General features: G+C 37.4%; 1 protein-coding gene and 1 pseudogene across 1 annotated transcript; one reads left to right on the plus strand and one right to left on the minus strand.

The window, feature by feature from the left end:
• Nucleotides 1-5,881: 5,881 nt before the first annotated feature.
• hdc (histidine decarboxylase) lies at nt 5,882-18,409 on the plus strand. Its single transcript, XM_072465574.1, has 12 exons — nt 5,882-5,946; nt 11,888-12,060; nt 12,741-12,854; nt 12,925-13,047; nt 13,840-13,977; nt 14,153-14,296; nt 14,540-14,606; nt 14,690-14,852; nt 15,164-15,254; nt 15,822-15,920; nt 15,997-16,098; nt 17,663-18,409. The coding sequence occupies exons 1-12, from the start codon at nt 5,919-5,921 to the stop codon at nt 18,407-18,409; spliced, it is 1,989 nt and encodes a 662-aa protein (XP_072321675.1). The 5' UTR covers nt 5,882-5,918.
• LOC140381501 (uncharacterized) lies at nt 7,049-11,133 on the minus strand (annotated as a pseudogene).
• Nucleotides 18,410-18,640: the final 231 nt, after the last annotated feature.

Consider the following 18,640-nt stretch of genomic DNA (forward strand, 5'->3'; position numbering starts at 1 on the left):
TGAGTGGTTCCGAGATATAAAACACTTTGAGTGCCTTGAAGGTAGAAAAGTAAATAATATGTCCATTTAACATTTTACCATTTTTTTAAAGCATATGTTTAAATAGCAGTGTACAATAGCAATACAATTACAGACATTCAGACAAACTATTTGAAAAGACAAAAACATAAAAGCAATGAGATGACGACAAATAAGATTTAGCAGATTAGTGTTGACATGATTGATTTGCTTTGAACCATGTTTTAAGATGTTTTTTTGTAAATATTGTAAGAGGGCAGCTCTCTGATGTTCTGATGATAGGCTATAATCTGTCAAACATCTCAAATATAATATAATTAATAATTTAGCCTACACAACACAGTTCAAACAACAAAAACAAATCATGTTTAAGTTGTATAGGCCTATAAATTGATTTGAATTTTAATTCTATGATTTATATTTATAAATAATGTCTGTTCATTCATAATATTTTGCAAGTGCAATAAATAAAAAAAATCATGGTTATTTTGATTACCTTTGTCATAATAAAACTTGTTTATGCAATATATTGGTTTATTTCATTTAGTGAATAACACTTTTTAGTTTTGTGTTTGCAGACTGAAATAAGAGGTGTGGAGGGGAGGGGTGCAGCATTGAGTTATAATAAAGGCCAGCGAGAATGTGGGTTCTGTTCTTGTGGCAATCACGGCCGTCATTTTGCAGGTAGTGAAAGACAATTTTAATACAAATTAATGTAAAAACTGGGTGATGAAATTCATATAGTAAAGTGTTTAAAGATGTAAACATTTTCAAAGCAACAACTCAACTTTTGAACACCGGGGGGGAAATGTTTCTACACTTTTCTACATCACCAGGAGAGAACACTGTTCTAATTTCTTCTGGAGGGTGGTTCAGGTCTCCCTGTATGATAATTAGGATCCACCCACCACATGTGGCCCTTCTGAAGTCAAGCCTCCTCCCTGTGAAGTGCATCAGCAGCTTGTATTGACAGGTCCGGTGGTGGAGTTCCAGTCCCTTAATTAGTTCAAACCTCACAGAAGACATTTGGCTACTTACCACAAATGGAGTCCAATCAAGTTATGGAAGCATCTCAAGGATGAGCAGTGGAAAAACTATGTACCTGTGCTTAATTCTGAGGCCAGGACCCAGAAAAGTTCAGAACACTTTTTTGCAAATGGCTGTATTCTAATTTGAGATTATTCACTACAGCGTATGAGGTTATATTTCCTTGATGCATGTGTGTGACAAATAAAACAACTCTTTTAAGTTTCAATCATCCCCTTTCTCATAATGGTTTGGTCCACTCCTCCACCGCGTGGGCCTCTGAGCCTAAAGGCTAACTGACAGAGAGGAGAGCGCATCGCATTTATATAGCATGTTTCCATCTTCAAGGCAAGTTCTTTACTAGGCAACGCTGTGAAGTGTCTTGCCTAAGGACACAATGACATTTCCTTTAGTGCCCCATTGTGGCACATGGTGTTCCAGGGGTCTCCCATCTTAACCTAGCCCTGTCCTGCTTAGTTTCTGAGAGCTGACAGACAGCATTTGTAAGCAGGTATGGTTTTGAATTCTAACTAGTTCAAAGCCTTCAACAGAAAAATTGTTCCAAAAATAATCCAAAAACAAGAACATTATATAATGAACAAATATCAAGAAGTTATATAATTAAGATATGCTCAAAATTCAGCCCCGAAGAAACTGAACTCCTTATTCAAGTCAACAGGATGTCCATAGTTTTTCATGTTAAAGGGCAATGTTTTGAAACGCGGCATTTGACTCAAATAAAAGCAAAAGAAAGACTTGTATTATCAATCTGTTTGACTTTGATATCACATATTGGTCTGAATTGCACAATTGGAGTTAAACCTGCTTTCATCAGACTGGCATACGTAAGGAGAAAGACAATGGCTTCACTGTGCTTGGGTCCAAATAACACTTAACTCGGATCAAAAAGACTTCTCTTTAGAAATCGTGACCCACATAAACTACATTGTTGTTGACTTTTGATCCTTTCTACTTAAAGTGTAAACAGTGTCGGTCTTCTTCTGGAAATGTATGTTAAATAGATACATACAAGTCTAAGTTGTGAATCAACGATTGATTAAATATAATCTGTTGAAAAATATAATTTAGGGACCACAACCTAAAACAGAATTTAATAACTTTAACAAAACAAAGCCATTAAATCAGACTTAACCAAACTGGGACAAAAGGACTAGAACAGTACCAACTAACTCTGAAACAAAAAAATAAACCATAGTGCATTTAGAACAGAACAGAAGTAGTCTTTAAGTACAAAATGAAATCCAGGTCTAAGCATAAATTAGATTAAGCTAAAATAAGACAAATTTGGAAATTGACAGAACCACAATTAAACCAAGTCAAGATTTAGATCCTGCATTATAAAATATCCACACTAGTCCCACTAGTCATTTGTGACCAGTTACATAAACGCAAGGCCTTTAACATGGACTTCAACCATTTTTACTCTAATACGAGCCATATTTTATGTTATAGATTTAACAAAAGAATCAACAAGATTATTATTTAGTATAGTTAAGCATCACTGAAAGTTAACATCAACTCGTGCTTATCATATCTTAGTTTACACATCAAAACAACAACTATATATTGTATTAGTCCTATACAAACACTGTAGTCATTAGTATAGGCAACACTGTGCTCTTTAATGGCTGCAGCTCATGTCCCTTCTCATTAATGTCAGTATATTTAGTGCCGCAATTGTTATGTACACAAAGCACAGCAAATAACCAGGGTGCGACCAGCCCAGCTGCTCTAATGTTATCTTTTAAAGGGTTTTTCCAAATCATCCAGTCTTTCTCATTGTTCATTATTTCACAAATCCTCCCCATTTTGCCCTGTATGTTTATTTTGAGTCATCAACAAATATTGATTTTTGAGCTTTTCATGAGAAAGGAAGAGGTTCAGCTGATACTGTTGTAAGACTCAATGTACACTTTTAAACGGTGCTGATGTAGAAATTGAAAATGAAAAAATGTATTGATTAAAAGTTTAATTTATATTTTCTCAGTTAAAAAACTACTCGAAACGCAAGAGAGAGAAGAATTGAAAATGTATACATTCAAATGCAGTGGTAAATGTAAACTGCTGAAATAAACTGTATTAATACCTCAAACACATACTCCCAAATTGAATTCAAAATGAGCCGGGATTTAACAAACGACAAACACAAGCTAACATAAGACGATCTTTACAATCTTGATGAACCATATACAGAAACACTCTGTTTGCTAGCCATATATTTTTAAAATGCTAACCAAAATTAAAATAGTTGATTTAATAATAAATCATATTGGGGCCCTCTACGATTGTCCAACTTATAGAATCAAAATTAATGGTCACTTGACAGACTCACTGAGCTTGGAAAGAGGGCAGGGTTGTGCTTGGTCTACTTTGTTTTTCGCCTTGTACTTGGCCCATAGGCCCAATATATTAAACAATCTGAAACTATTTATGGTGCTTCTATACAGATTATGTCCTATTATATCTGATCAAGCCAGAAATGTTCAAACCCAATGTGATGCATTTCCTCCATGACATTGGTCTAATGTCTGGATACAAATTGAATGTACAAAAAACTGAAATGCTCTCTTATTAACGACCCCCTCTGTCCTTTGGAAAGACTTACCCATTTAAATGGCGGAACGGAATGCCTCAAATACTTAGGATTGGTCGTCCATAAAGAGCTATCAACAATTTTAGAGAAACAATATACTCCTCTTTTCTCCACTCTAAATAAAGATCTTGAAAAATGTAATCTTATCCCATACTTAAGTCTAAGTCAAAGGATTGAAACTAAAAATGAATGATTTGCCAAGATTTCCCTTCTGTTCCAGACTCTCCCAATTTCCATCCCCAACTGGCTGTTTGATGAGTGGAATAAAACAATCTCAAGATTTGTATGGCGAGGCAAGAAACCTTGATTCCAATTTAAAACAAATACAAGTATCAAACAAAAAAGGAGGCTAGAGTTTGGTTTGTCTGAAAAGTGACTTTATTTCAGCTCAAATCAGAGTTGCTATACTGGTGTGACCCAGAATATGAAGCTCAATGGAAAAATATTGAGATTAATGTTGTGCCGGTTGTTCCTGTACAGGCCGCACTGGCACATGACAAACAGTTGAGTCATTTAGAGGAAGTTAAGAATCCACTGGTGAGAACTGCCCTTACAACATGGAAGGAGCTAATCAAAATATTCAAACTAAAACTTAAACTGGTTGGCATTTGACCAAGGTTTTGTACCAAATAGAACTGACCTGAGATTCAAGGTATGGATTATAAAAGGTAAAAACCAAAACATTAAACAAAGTATTGACATTATAACGTCTTTTTTATCAAGGCTTATAATTCAGAACTATCAATGCATTAAATAACCTGGACAACTACTCTACTGAATATAATAAAAACAAATGGGAAAGAGAAAGTAATTTTGTTCTGATGGACGAGGAGTTGGAAGCTGTTTATACATGTAGTTAGCATGTTGCTTCAATCTGGAACATTCCTAATGTCTTTGATAACTGCGGTCATAAAGAAGAGCAGTCTTGATGCCGCAGTACTGAGTAATTACCGGCCCATCTCTAATCTGCCATTTTGGGGCAAAGTCCTTGAAAAGGTTGTTTACCAACAGCTCACAGATTTCCTCTTAATAAACAGCTAATTTGATGTTTTTCAGTCAGGTTTTAGACCTCATCACAGCACTGAGACTGCTCTTGTCAAGGTGACAAATGACATCCGCCTGAACACTGACACGGGCAAAGCCTCAGTCTTAATTCTGTTAGATCTGAGTGCTGCTTTTGACACTGTCGATCATGGGATCCTCTTACAGAGACTAGAGGACTGGGTGGGCATCACTGGCACTGCCCTAAACTGGTTAAGGTCCTATCTGGAAGACAGGAAGTACTTTGTTGAAATTGGTAGCTGTGTCTCAGACCACATGACCCTGACCTGTGGAGTGCCCCAAGGGTCAGTCCTGGGTCCCCTTCTGTTCAACCTCTACATGCTGCCGTTAGGTCAGTTGATACGCAGTGAAAATGTGTCCTATCACAATTATGCAGACGACACTCAGATCTATGTTTCACTATCGGCAGGTGACTATGGACCAGTAGATTCACTCTGTCACTGCATCCAACAGATCAGTGAGTGGATGCAAAACAACTTTCTCCAGCTGAACTCAGACAAGACTGAAATAATCGTTTTTGGCCCACAGAAACAAAGAGAAAGTGTTAGCGGTCACCTCCAGAGTCTCGCTCTAAAACCTACAAACCAAATTAGAAATCTTGGGGTAATAATGGACTCAGACTTGAGGCCGTTGTTGTGTTTTGTGTGTCTTTAAAATGAAAAAATAAATAAAAACCATATCAAACTTGATTTTCGTCTATCCAATTGAAAATGATAAGCAGCAACTATCTCTGGGGGACTCGGCTGAAATGCTTTAATTTACAATTGAATTAAGTGAGCAAAACCATTGTCAGTACTGTATGTTTTGCCACAAGTACAAAAGGATCAAATAAAATAACTAACATTATATAAATTAGCTAACACGGACAGCCACAGCCAAATAGATTAAACAATAAAAAAGGAATAGTTAATGGTCATGTGTAATAGTTTTTTTCTGCAGAACAGTTACTTCTCGTGCCCTTGACATTGCACTATTATATGATTTTAAGCATCATTCAAAGGGAGGTCGCTGGTAAATATGAGTAAATGTGGAAAGAAAGATGCAAAGACAATGGTCCGTTGATGTGTTTTGAGCTGGACTGCGTCATAGTAAGGAGTGGTCTTCACATTCAGCTCTTTATAGTCCCTGCTCACTATAGAAACACATCACATCACCACCTGCTCGAGCCACTGGAATAAACCCTCCTGCAACCACCAACATGCAGCCAGAGGAGTACAACCGCAGAGGTAAAGACCAATGTAAAGCTGCACTGTGTAACTTTTCTTGGTAGATCGTCCGTTGCCTGCTTGTCTCATGTTATTGCTTTTCCTGCATTCTATTGAATAAATTATCATTACAAAACAATCAAAGATATTAAAACAACAAAACTTTGTTTCTGACTGGATGTATAGGCAGACTTTATGTTTTTTGTGTTTTCAAAACCAAAACAGCACAAACTGTTACAGCAAATAGAAAATGTGAATCACAGTACAGGACACGGAGACAAAACCGGCAATAATGACACAATTGTCCAGCATTTATGGCCCAATTTCTCCAAAGTCTGTCAATTTTCAAATTGAGTTCGAAGATAAATTTTTACATTTATACAAACATTTAAATTACTTTAAAAAAAAAAAACGTCAATTACAATTTGTATTTATTTTAAAGGTATTCATTTATTGAGTCTATGGCAGGAGTTTTGGGACCCAAATACATAGCGCTGAAATCAAGTCAAACGCCAATGTCAATGTCTTTAATAATCTCAGTCCAATTTTTCAGACTAGCAGGACGGTCCCAGAACACATGATAATGGACGGCCAATTGGGCACCGTTTCTCCAGCAACTAGTGTTTCCCTGTGAATAGTGTGCACTTTGACGTTGTTTTTGTATAATTTATTTTTCTATTACTATTCTTTTAAAGATAACTACAGTATATGAACTGGCAGAAGAAGAAAATAAAGCTTTTTTTGGCTGCTCATAACAACTGTCTGTACCACACTTTATTATATAATTACACGTTGCAAATTGCTTTGAAAAAAATACTTTATACCTCTCTTCAGATCTTGGTTCAGACCAGGACCCAACAAGTGTGAAGAAACCTCTGGACAATTAGGATTAAAATAAAATCAGGGTAAACCAGGGCTAACCTTTTAATCTAGAACTAAAACCAGACTGTGTTAACACTGGTTTGGTCCTGGTTTAGTTCTGATGTAGACCTGGTTTGGTCCTGTTATAGTCCTAGTTTAGTCCTTAGTCCGGGTTTAGCAGTAAGTTTAATCAAGTTTTATCTGAGTTGCGTCCCAATTTTGGTGTGGTGTATAAAAGTGTGAATGCAACTGGAGAAGTCGTTTATCCGCGTCTAGACAAAACCAAGTCGGACCTGATTCCAAACAAGACATTTTAGAAACGTGTAAGCACTGACCGGAGGGTAATTGGAATCATTTTCAGAATTAGAAACGATAGGTGAAATTGAAAAGTATTTGGATAAGAATGAGTTTTTTATTCATTTGTATTTCCTGAAGAATCTTTTGGAGATCAATGGACATCAATATTATAAAAAAAAAGATACAATATAAAAGAACAAATTGACGATAAACTGCAAAAGAAAACACAACTCGAGTATTCGAGAACCACTGTTACAAAGTGTGTTGTTGTAGTTATAAAGTGTGTTGTAGTTATAAAAGTGTGTTGATGCTGTTATACAGCGTATTGTTGTTATACAGTGTGTTGTTGTTATGCAGCGTGTTGTTGATGTTATAAAGCGTGTTGTTGTTATACAGTGTGTTGTTGTTATAAAGCGTGTTGTCGATGTTATAAAGCGTGTTGTTATTATGAAGCGTGTTGTTGTTATGAAGTGTGTTGTTGTTATAAAGCGTGTTGTTGATGTTATAAAGCTTGTTGTTGTTGTTTTAAAGCGTGTTGTTGTTGTTGTTGTTGTTGTTCTAAAGTGTGTTGTTGTTGTTATACAGCTTGTTGTTGTTATACAGTGGGTTGTTGTTATATAGTGTAGTTGTTGTTGTTGTTCTAAAGCCTATTGTTGTTATAAAGCGTGTTGTTGTCATAAAGCGTGTTTAAAACATGTTGTTGTTGTAAAGGGTGATGTTGTTATAAAGTGTGTTGTTGTCATAAAGCGTGTTTAAAGCATGTTGTTGTTGTAAAGGGTGATGTTGTTATAAAGTGTGTTGTTGTCATAAAGCGTGTTTAAAGCATGTTGTTGTTGTAAAGGGTGATATTGTTATAAAGCGTGTTGTTGTCATAAAGCGTGTTGTTGTTGTAAAGCGTGTTGTTGTTCTAAAGCGTGTTTAAAGCATGTTGTTGTTGTAAAGGGTGATGTTGTTATAAAGTGTGTTGTTGTCATAAAGCGTGTTTAAAGCATGTTGTTGTTGTAAAGGGTGATGTTGTTATAAAGCGTGTTGTTGTCATAAAGCGTGTTGTTGTTGTAAAGCGTGTTGTTGTTCTAAAGCGTGTTGTCGTTGTAAAGTGTGTTGTTGTTATAAAGCGTGTTGTTCTAAAGTGTGTTGTTGTGATAGAGTATTGTTGTTATAAAGTGTGTTGTTGTTTTATGGCGGTTGGTATCCAAGTGTTACATTACCGCCAGACTTTATTCCTTAGACTTTCTTCCAGCTGGCCTTCTTCCACGCCAGACTGTATTCTATCTGTGTTGTTGTTATACAGTGTGTTGTTGTTATAAAGCGTGTTGTTGTTATAAAGCGTGTTGTTCTAAAGTGTGTTGTTGTTATAAAGTGTGTTATTCTAAAGCGTGTTGTAGTTATACAGCGTGTTGATGTTATAAAGCTTGTTGTTATAAAGTGTGTTGTTGTTATACAGCGTGTTGTTGTTATACAGCGTGTTGTTGTTATACAGCGTGTTGTTGTTATACAGCGTGTTGTTATAAAGTGTGTGGTTATACAGCGTGTTGTAGTTATACAGCGTGTTGTTGTTATACAGCGTGTTGTTGTTATACAGCGTGTTGTTGTTATACAGCGTGTTGTTATAAAGTGTGTTATTCTAAAGCGTGTTGTAGTTATACAGCGTGTTGATGTTATAAAGCTTGTTGTTATAAAGTGTGTTGTTGTTATACAGCGTGTTGTTGTTATACAGCGTGTTGTTGTTATACAGCGTGTTGTTGTTATACAGCGTGTTGTTATAAAGTGTGTGGTTATACAGCGTGTTGTAGTTATACAGCATGTTGTTGTTATATAGCGTGTTGTTGTTATACAGCGTGTTGTTATAAAGTGTGTTGTTATACAGCGTGTTGTTGATATACAGCGTGTTGTTGTTATGCAGCCTTTTGTTGTTATAAAGCGTGTTGTTGTTATAAAGCGTATTGTTATAAAGCGTGTTGTAGTTATACAGCGTGTTGATGTTATAAAGTGTTGTTGTTGTTGTTGTTGTTGTTGTTGTTGTTGTTGTTGTTGTTGTTTTATGGCGGTTGGTATCCAAGCGTTACATTACCGCCAGACTTTATTCCTTAGACTTTCTTCCAGCTGGCCTTTTTCCACGCCAGACTGTATTCTATCTGTGTTGTTGTTATACAGCGTGTTGTTGTTATAAAATATGTTATTGTTATACAGCGTGTTGTTCTAAAGCGTGTTGTTTGTTATAAAGCGTGTTGTTCTAAAGCGTGTTGTTGTTATAAAGCGTGTTGTTCTAAAGTGTGTTGTTGTTATAAAGCGTGTTGTTGTTATGAAGTGAGTTGTTGTTATACAGCGTGTTGTTGTTGTTGTTGTTATACAGTGTGTTGTTGTTATAAAGCGTGTTGTTCTAAAGTGTGTTGTTGTTATAAAGCGTGTTGTTCTAAAGTGTGTTGTTGTTATAAAGCGTGTTGTTGTTATAAATTGTGTTGTTGTTATACAGCGTGTTATTCTAAAGCGTGTTGTTCTAAAGTATGTTGTTGTTATAAATTGTGTTGTTGTTATACAGCGTGTTGTTGTTTAAAAGGGTGTTGTTGTTCTAAAGCATGTCGTTCTAAAGTGTGTTGTTGTTATAAAGCGTGTTGTTGTTATAAATTGTGTTGTTGTTATACAGCGTGTTGTTCTAAAGCATGTCGATCTAAAGCCTGTTGTTGTTATAAAGCGTGTTTTTCTAAAGTGTGTTGTTGTTATAAAGCATTTTGTTGTTATAAAGCGTGTTGTTCTAAAGTGTGTTGTTGTTATAACACGTTTTGTTGTTATAAATTGTGTTGTTGTGGTTATACAGCGTGTTGTTCTAAAGCGTGTTGTTGTTATAAAGCTTGTTATTGTTATAAAGTATGTTGTTGTTATACAGCGTGTTGTTGTTGTTGTTGTTGTTGTTGTTGTTGTTGTTGTTGTTGTTGTTATACAGCGTGTTGTTGTTATAAAGCGTGTTGTTGTTATAAAGCGTGTTGTTGTAATAAATTGTGTTGTTGTTATACAGCGTGTTGTTCTAAAGCATGTCGTTCTAAAGCGTGTTGTTGTTATAAAGCGTGTTGATATAAAGTGTGTTGTTGTTATAAAGCGTGTTGTTATAAGTGTGTTGTTCTAAAGCGTGTTGATCTAAAGTGTGTTGTTCTAAAGTGTGTTGTTCTAAAGCGCGTTGTTCTAAAGTGTGTTGTTCTAAAGTGTGTTGTTCTAAAGTGTGTTGTTCTAAAGTGTGTTGTTGTTATAAAGCGTGTTGTTCTAAAGTGTGTTGTTGTTTTAAAGCGTGTTGTTGTTCTAAAGCGTGTTGTCGTTCTAAAGCGTGTTGTTGTTATAAAGCGTGTTGTTGTAATAAATTGTGTTGTTGTTATACAGCGTGTTGTTCTAAAGCATGTCGTTCTAAAGCGTGTTGTTGTAATAAATTGTGTTGTTGTTATAAAGCGTGTTGTTCTAAAGTGTGTTGTTCTAAAGTGTGTTGTTCTAAAGTGTGTTGTTGTTCTAAAGCGTGTTGTTCTAAAGCGTGTTGTTCTAAAGCGTGTTGTTATTCTAAAGCGTGTTGTTGTACTAAAGCATGTTGTTGTACTAAATCGTGTTGTTCTAAAGCGTGTTGTTCTAAAGTGTGTTGTTGTTCTAAAGTGTGTTGTTGTTCTAAAGCGTGTTGATATAAAGTGTGTTGTTGTTATACAGCGTGTTGTTCTAAAGCATGTCGTTCTAAAGCGTGTTGTTTTTATAAAGCGTGTTGATATAAAGTGTGTTGTTGTTATAAAGCGTGTTGATATAAAGTGTGTTGTTGTTATAAAGCGTGTTGTTGTTATAAATTGTGTTGTTGTTATACAGCGTGTTGTTCTAAAGCGTGTTGTTGTTCTAAAGCGTGTTGTTGTTATAAAGCGTGTTGTTCTAAAGTGTGTTGTTCGAAAGCATGTTGTCGTTCTAAAGTGTGTTGTTGTTATAAAGCGTGTTGTTGTTATAAATTGTGTTGTTGTTATACAGTGTGTTGTTGTTATACAGCGTGTTGTTCTAAAGCGTGTTGTTGTTATAAAGCGTGTTGTTGTTATAAAGCGTGTTGTTCTAAAGTGTGTTGTTCGAAAGCATGTTGTCGTTCTAAAGTGTGTTGTTGTTATAAAGCGTGTTGTTGTTATAAATTGTGTTGTTGTTATACAGTGTGTTGTTCTAAAGCGTGTTGTTCTAAAGTGTGTTATTGTTATAAAGCGTGTTGTTGTTATAAATTGTGTTGTTGTTATACAGTGTGTTGTTCTAAAGCGTGTTGTTCTAAAGTGTATTGTTCTAAAGCGTGTTGTTGTTCTAAAGTGTATTGTTCTAAAGCGTGTTGTTCTAAAGTGTATTGTTCTAAAGCGTGTTGTTCCGTTCTAAAGTGTGTTGTTCGAAAGCATGTTGTCGTTCTAAAGTGTGTTGTTGTTATAAAGCGTGTTGTTGTTATAAATTGTGTTGTTGTTATACAGTGTGTTGTTCTAAAGCGTGTTGTTCTAAAGTGTGTTGTTGTACTAAAGCGTGTTGTTGTACTAAAGCGTGTTGTTGTTATAAAGCGTGTTGTTGTTATAAATTGTGTTGTTGTACTAAAGCGTGTTGTTGTTATAAAGCGTGTTGTTGTTATAAATTGTGTTGTTGTTATACAGTGTGTTGTTCTAAAGCGTGTTGTTCTAAAGTGTATTGTTCTAAAGCGTGTTGTTGTTCTAAAGTGTATTGTTCTATAGCGTGTTGTTCTAAAGTGTATTGTTCTAAAGCGTGTTGTTCTAAAGTGTGTTGTTGTACTAAAGTGTGTTGTTGTACTAAAGCGTGTTGTTGTATTCAGGTAAGGAGCTGGTGGACTACATCACTCAGTACCTGAGCTCGATCCGAGAGCGGAGGGTGATTCCAGACGTGAAGCCTGGATACATGAGGGACCTGGTGCCGGACTCTGCCCCGGTGGAACCTGAGGAGTGGGACAACATCTTCAACGACATCGAGAAGGTCATCATGCCTGGGGTAAGACCATGTGACCCACAGATGTGGCAATCTATAATTACAGTTAAAAAGAGGTGGTATAGCTAGATTATACTGCAGTTTAGCAGAGGTGGCAAGTAATGAAGTGTTTGTACTTCGTTACTGTTCTTAAGTAGATTTTACTACCTTCAAAACTCAGTGTACCAATATCGAAGGTTTTCTTTAAATATATTTCAGACTTTGAACTTAGTACATTTTTATTTTATTTGACTAGGTCTAGTAATTATGATTGTACATATTGAATGATATGGGATGCACATGAGTTTTAAATAATAATTTTAACACATTTTATGATTTGATTCAAACATTTATTTGGGGCTGAAGCTGTCAAATCATTTAAAACCCTACTACTCCTCACTGTTATTGGACTCCGTGTCAGAACAGAACACACAGCTTTCATTTAGAAACACTGTTGATTTGAATTGACATTTTCATTACTACAGGCCTGTTCACACACTGTAAAGGACTTTGGCTCTAACACAGTTTTGATGGTAAAACTTGCTTTTGAGGAACAATTTATCAGTTTTGAATAGAGTTGCAAGTGAGTCAAAGCAGTGGATTGTCTCTTTCTGATGTCTTGGCAAACCAATAGTGACACGACTGTTTTAATAAATAGAATTCAGTCAAAACACTGCATCTGGAGTTGTGTTTTTCTTCTGCAGGTGGTTCACTGGCAGAGCCCTTACATGCACGCTTACTTCCCAGCCCTCACCTCTTGGCCGTCTCTGCTCGGGGACATGTTGGCCGATGCCATTAACTGTCTCGGCTTCACCTGGGTGAGCTCGCTGCAGCCTATTGTTTGAAATGCTGAGTAAATGCTGCAACTGTTTTGTCTGTTATTTCCAGGCCTCGAGTCCTGCCTCTACAGAGCTGGAGATGAACGTAATGGACTGGCTCTGCAAAGCTCTTGGACTTCCCTCCTTCTTCCTCCATCACCACCCGGACAGCAAAGGAGGGGGTGTTCTGCAGGTTTACCACAGCCTCTTTGCACAACAATTACACATATACAGGATTTTATAGCCAACCAGTCAAAATGTAGATGTTTGAGGAGTTAGAACTAGAAGCAGAAAAGACGAGTACACGTGCGGATTTGAATACATTTTCCATGTATTAATGGTTTGTCAAGAAATTAGACATACACCAATGCTATTCCTTAACACACAGAGAAGACAATTCAACTTAGAATATGAAACGACACAGAAATATCAGACTTTTGTGTAGCATGCATGGGAGAAACCGCCGGGCCGGGTCACCCAGGCTGTTGTAAGCAGCCTGGTGATCCTCCTGGTCGCACGACGTTTTTTCTCATGCAGTTTGGTTTTATTAGATATTATGGAATAGGCGGGTCACATTTCTCATTGGTCAGCTTCACATCAAGGCACTTGTCTTTTACAACAGTTTGGTATTTTCCTTAGAGATAAAGCCTTGGGTAAACTCCCCTGGGGTGTTACCCCCCCTCCCTGGAGAGTAAACATTCCTCTGCTCCATCTTTACGACACCTTCACAAACAAATGCAGTTTGTCACACATGCTGTTTTTCTCTTAGACTAATGATGCAGATAATATACAAATATAGTCATATCACTATTATGCAGATAACATGGTTAACATGGTTAAACAATTAGACAAGCCATCTCCAAAACTGCTGCTCTTTTTGGTCTGCGGTGGAAAATGTAAGCAGTTAAACAAAAAAAGGAGAAACACCTTTCTATATATTTACTTGGTGAGTAGATACCTATCATAATCCCCCTGTCCCCCTCAGAGCACACTGAGCGAGAGCACTTTAGTGGCTCTTCTGGCCGCCAGGAAACATCAACTCCTGCAGCTCCGAGCAGAACTGGACCAAGACGTGGACGACTCCATCCTCAACTCACGACTGGTGGCCTACGCTTCAGATCAGGTCAGACTTTAATTATATACTGTACCTTTTTGGGTAGTCAAAAAATCATGTTGATATAATTAATTATTTATTTTTATTTAATTAATACATTTTTGTATTATTTAATATTTTGTTTTTCGGTACACAACATTACAAATACATGTGACTTTCTTCCCAAAAATACATCAATGTCTAGGCTCACTCCTCAGTGGAAAAAGCAGGACTCGTTTCTTTGGTGAAGATCCGTTTTCTTCCGAGCGACGATCAGCAGTCTCTGAGAGGAGACACTCTGCGACTGGCCATCGAGGAGGACAGAAGGATCGGACTAGTCCCATTCATGGTACATGAGTCTTCATTAAGAATCAGTATTTATAACAGCATATATAGATAGATAACTCTAATAGTAAACTAAACATTACTTTACTTTACATAGCTTTTAGCAAACAGAAGGACTTCCAACTATCAGATTATGCCAACTCTGTAGCATACTGTGAAGACTATTGAAATGTCCATTTGTTTCAGTTGTTCACTTTAAAGAGAAAACTAATTCTGTTATTCTAATGTGCTCTTTCTCTTCTTGTAGGTGTGTGCCACTTTAGGTACAACTGGAGTCTGTGCCTTTGACAAACTCTCAGAGATTGGCCCAATCTGTAAGTCATTATTTGAATATAAGAATATTGTCCCTAGACTGTGAGGATTTCAATAGTATAAATAAATCCCTGTTGATCTCCAGGTGCAGCAGAAGGGGTGTGGCTTCATGTGGATGCCGCTTACGCTGGCGCCGCCTACTTGTGCTCTGAGCTGCGCTGGTCTTTGGACGGGATCAACTTCGCAGACTCTTTCGGCTTCAACCCCTCCAAGTGGATGATGGTGCACTTCGACTGCACGGCATTTTGGTTAGAGATTCACAAAAGTCTATTGCACTTAAATAACTCAAATAGACTTCATAGCACTACAACATAGCATTACAGAGCCTAACAATCTTGAAAAACATAACAATTATATCTTGGAATGACAATTATGCAATTTAAAAAAAAAGTAGAAAACAGACGCATTATGGACATTTGTTACATCGCTGGTTAGCCTCTGTTTCAAAATGTTTATGGGAAAAATGAATATCAAATGTACTTTCAGAACCGCAGTGGGCGTTGAAGGGTCCGAGACTGTTGAGCCTAATTTCCGTGACATTTTCGCTGTGTGTTTTCAGGGTAAAGGATAAGTTCAAACTGCAGCAGACCTTCAACGTAGATCCAGTTTACCTCAGACATGAAAACTCTCAGGTCGCCACAGACTTCATGGTACAGGCCTTTCTTTCTGCTTGAACGAAACCAACACTCACACGTATTACTTGTGAGCAGTGCAGGATTCTCCTTAGTTATTTACTGTTTCAAGTTGCACCGTGTAACTTTTCTGTGAGAGAATCTGCCACTTACGTGTCCCCATTGACCTTCTTGCTTTGCCACTGTATATCACTAAACACCATGGAGACAATCAGGTGCTTCCACGCCAAGTTATTTGTCAGGTCTGTGGAAAGATGACGCCGCTCACAGCAAGAATACATGTTGTTTTCATTCCCCATAATAAACCGCACACCAAGATAGTTAAGTGTAATGCCATACTGTGGAACATTCCAGGCAAAGCGATAGCATGCGGAGCTTCCACCAGAAAAGTTACGCAAAGCATCTTTAATACTTTTAAATAATCTCTCGTACCTGTGCTTGCATCGGGAGTTTGTACAGTGCAATATTTCGAGTATTGTTTTGATCATTGTTATTATTACACTGATCCATCGTTGAGTGCAGAAATATATCGATGTGTTTTGTGAAGTGTCAGTTTACTCTACAAAAACAGATCATTTCTTTCAGCATTGGCAGATTCCTCTGAGCCGGCGTTTCCGTTCCCTCAAACTCTGGTTCGTGATGCGCTCGTTTGGACTGAAAAACCTCCAGGCGCACATCCGACATGTAGGAACCCGCCAACTTTAAGTGCAATACCGACTTGAACTGTATTTGCCAAACCTGCGTAATATTGTGTTTGTAGGGCATCGAGATGGCAAAGCTCCTGGAGAGTCAGATCAGGAAAGACCCAAACTTTGAGATCCCGGCGCAAAGACACCTCGGGCTGGTTGTGTTTTGCCTCAAAGTGAGTACCATCTTTGTCCTGGTTAATCATTGGTAAGTCGTTTACGCTATCAGAGTCATATTGTTCAAAGGTGAGGGTCAGAATGAGTGTTATGAAAGCTGTAAAGTCTACAACAGATGAAAAAGCCACTAAACTTTTAACTTTTGTCATTAATTCCATACGTTTTGGTTTGGGTGCATTTTTGACATCACCTGAACAGAATGGGACGATATCGCAAATAATCGATAATATTGTTAAAGTAGAACCAAACACTTTCTCCTATTTATTCCTTCTCTTATTTATTATTTATTATGTATGTATGTATGTATTTATTAATGCATGTATTAATTATTAATTTATTATTTATTATTTATTTTACAGTTGTGAAATGGGGAGAAACTAAAGGTATAATAATAATAATAAGGATAAATCATTGTTATAGAAATTACCTTTCCTTATTTGACTTATTTTCACTGTGAAGAGTGTAGCTGAGTTTATATTAATTTAATGTTGTCTAATTAAGGAAAATTATCAAAATTGACCGTATATTTGCAACCACATTATTATCTAATATGGAATTCTAAAATATCAGTAAAGGCCATAAAGCAAAACATTTGGTGATCCGAAAGTACCAAGTGTCAATCACCATTATATTTTATATTTATATTGGTATACGAATCAATCATTTTAAAAAGTATTTTCCAATCATAAATGATCGGCTTTTTGAGTGTTTTTGAACAAGAGGTCAACAGCCAAACAGAGTTCAAACTTTGAAAAGTAAGTGTTGTCAAAAGTAAAATCAAATACCGTGCTGCCGGTGGTCGAGTGGTAAAGGCACCGAAAACTGTTTGTTTTTTGTTATATAATTGTGGTATCAAAGTCGTTTTCAAGTATCAAGCCTGTTCCTTTGTATTGAAATTGAGTTTGAAATCTTAGTATTGTGTCAACACAACAGTGAAGCAACACATTTGTCTATTTTGCTGTTAAATGGAAATGACTAATGGCAATAGATAAAGTTTGTTTCATGAAATTAAAGGGCCTATGACAGGTTTTTACAATTTTCTAATTTTGACTTTATTTGGTGTATTTATACCTGTTGTATATACAAATTAAAGTTTTACACCAAGCAAATAGGTATTTGTGGAGAAAAATCACACCAGAGACCCTCATTCCAGTCAAAATTTATGCAGAACTTACACAAATAAACAACTTTTTCTAAACATTAATTCAACAAAATAAAGTTGCTCTCTTATATTTTTATTTGTCATGTAAAAATAATTGTGACAGTAGAGGTGTTTGCTGGTTTCCTAGCGTGATGTTATCAATTTCAAACAGGAAGTGAAATTATAAACGTGAAAAATTTGCTTTTAGCTTTCATTTTTCCGCAAATTTCTGAGCACATTCATTAACTGCATTTTAGTTCTAAGAGTCCAACCCGTCATTGGAACTTTAATATTAATGAACTGAAAATTGTGACTGATCAATATGACGAACCGTATCTTAAATACCGTATTTTTTCACAATGGCTCAGCCCTACAAAACAGAGCAAATAAAGCGCAATATTAACATTTGTGTTCGTTTTTAGAGGGGGAACGCTGCGACCCAGGAGCTTTTGACTCGCCTGACCCGCTCCGGCTCCCTCTACCTGATCCCGGCGGAAATCCACTCAAAACGCATCATCCGATTCACTGTCACCTCGCAGTTCACCACAGCCGACGACATCCTCCGCGACTGGGGCATCATCTCCAAAATGGCCACCGCTCTCCTGTCAGAACCCCAGTACCGATCGAGGGACGACGACGAGGGGCAACATCTGAGCGACGGGTCCGAGTCCGAGGCCCAAGAGGACGACGTGCTGACCGCTTTGGACAGCTCTCACATCGAGCTGTGGATCGACAAAGCCTGGACCAGGACCGCGAGGCCGATGCGCTCGCTCAGCTGCAGCAGCGAACCCCTGCCGTACATCTACAATTTCGGGTTCAAACCGCCTTGCAAAAAAGACTCCGCCCTCACAACCCCCGTCGCGGCCACGTCCACCGGCCCGATGCGTACGATCGCAGTGACGCCTTCGAACGCGCAGGAAACGACGGAAACGGAAAAGCAAGTCAAGAAGCTGACTAAGTTTAACAGCGTGCCCAGTTTTTGTTACCCGTGGGCGCAGTGCGGGCGTCATCCCCTCTGCTGCCCCCTAAAGGCCAACCAGGGTAACCAGCACCACTCTTCTTGCCAAGTGATAAACTGTGTGGGCAGCCCGGTTCCCACAAACAACACTGCACCTCCCAACGCTCCCAAGGAGAACGGCACCAATACTGCGGCGCTGAAGGGGAAATAAACATAAAATACCTGCCGTTTTTAATCATTGTAACGTCCACTGTCGTCAAGGTTATTCGGTTTATGGATTATTGTGACTATTCAGGTCAAAATATAAGTGAAATGAATACGGGTGAGTTTTACAAGCTAAACCTTAACCCCCAAAATCAATTCCGTTCAATCGAACCTTCAAAGAAATAAGCCTAAATGTAAAATGTGTCGTAATCTGGCGGTTTATGTCACGTTAACTTTA

Source organism: Eucyclogobius newberryi, unplaced genomic scaffold (genome assembly GCF_026437365.1).
Source record: "Eucyclogobius newberryi isolate DKJ021-1_F unplaced genomic scaffold, fEucNew1.0.hap1 SCAF_5, whole genome shotgun sequence".
NCBI lineage: Eukaryota > Metazoa > Chordata > Actinopteri > Gobiiformes > Gobiidae > Eucyclogobius > Eucyclogobius newberryi.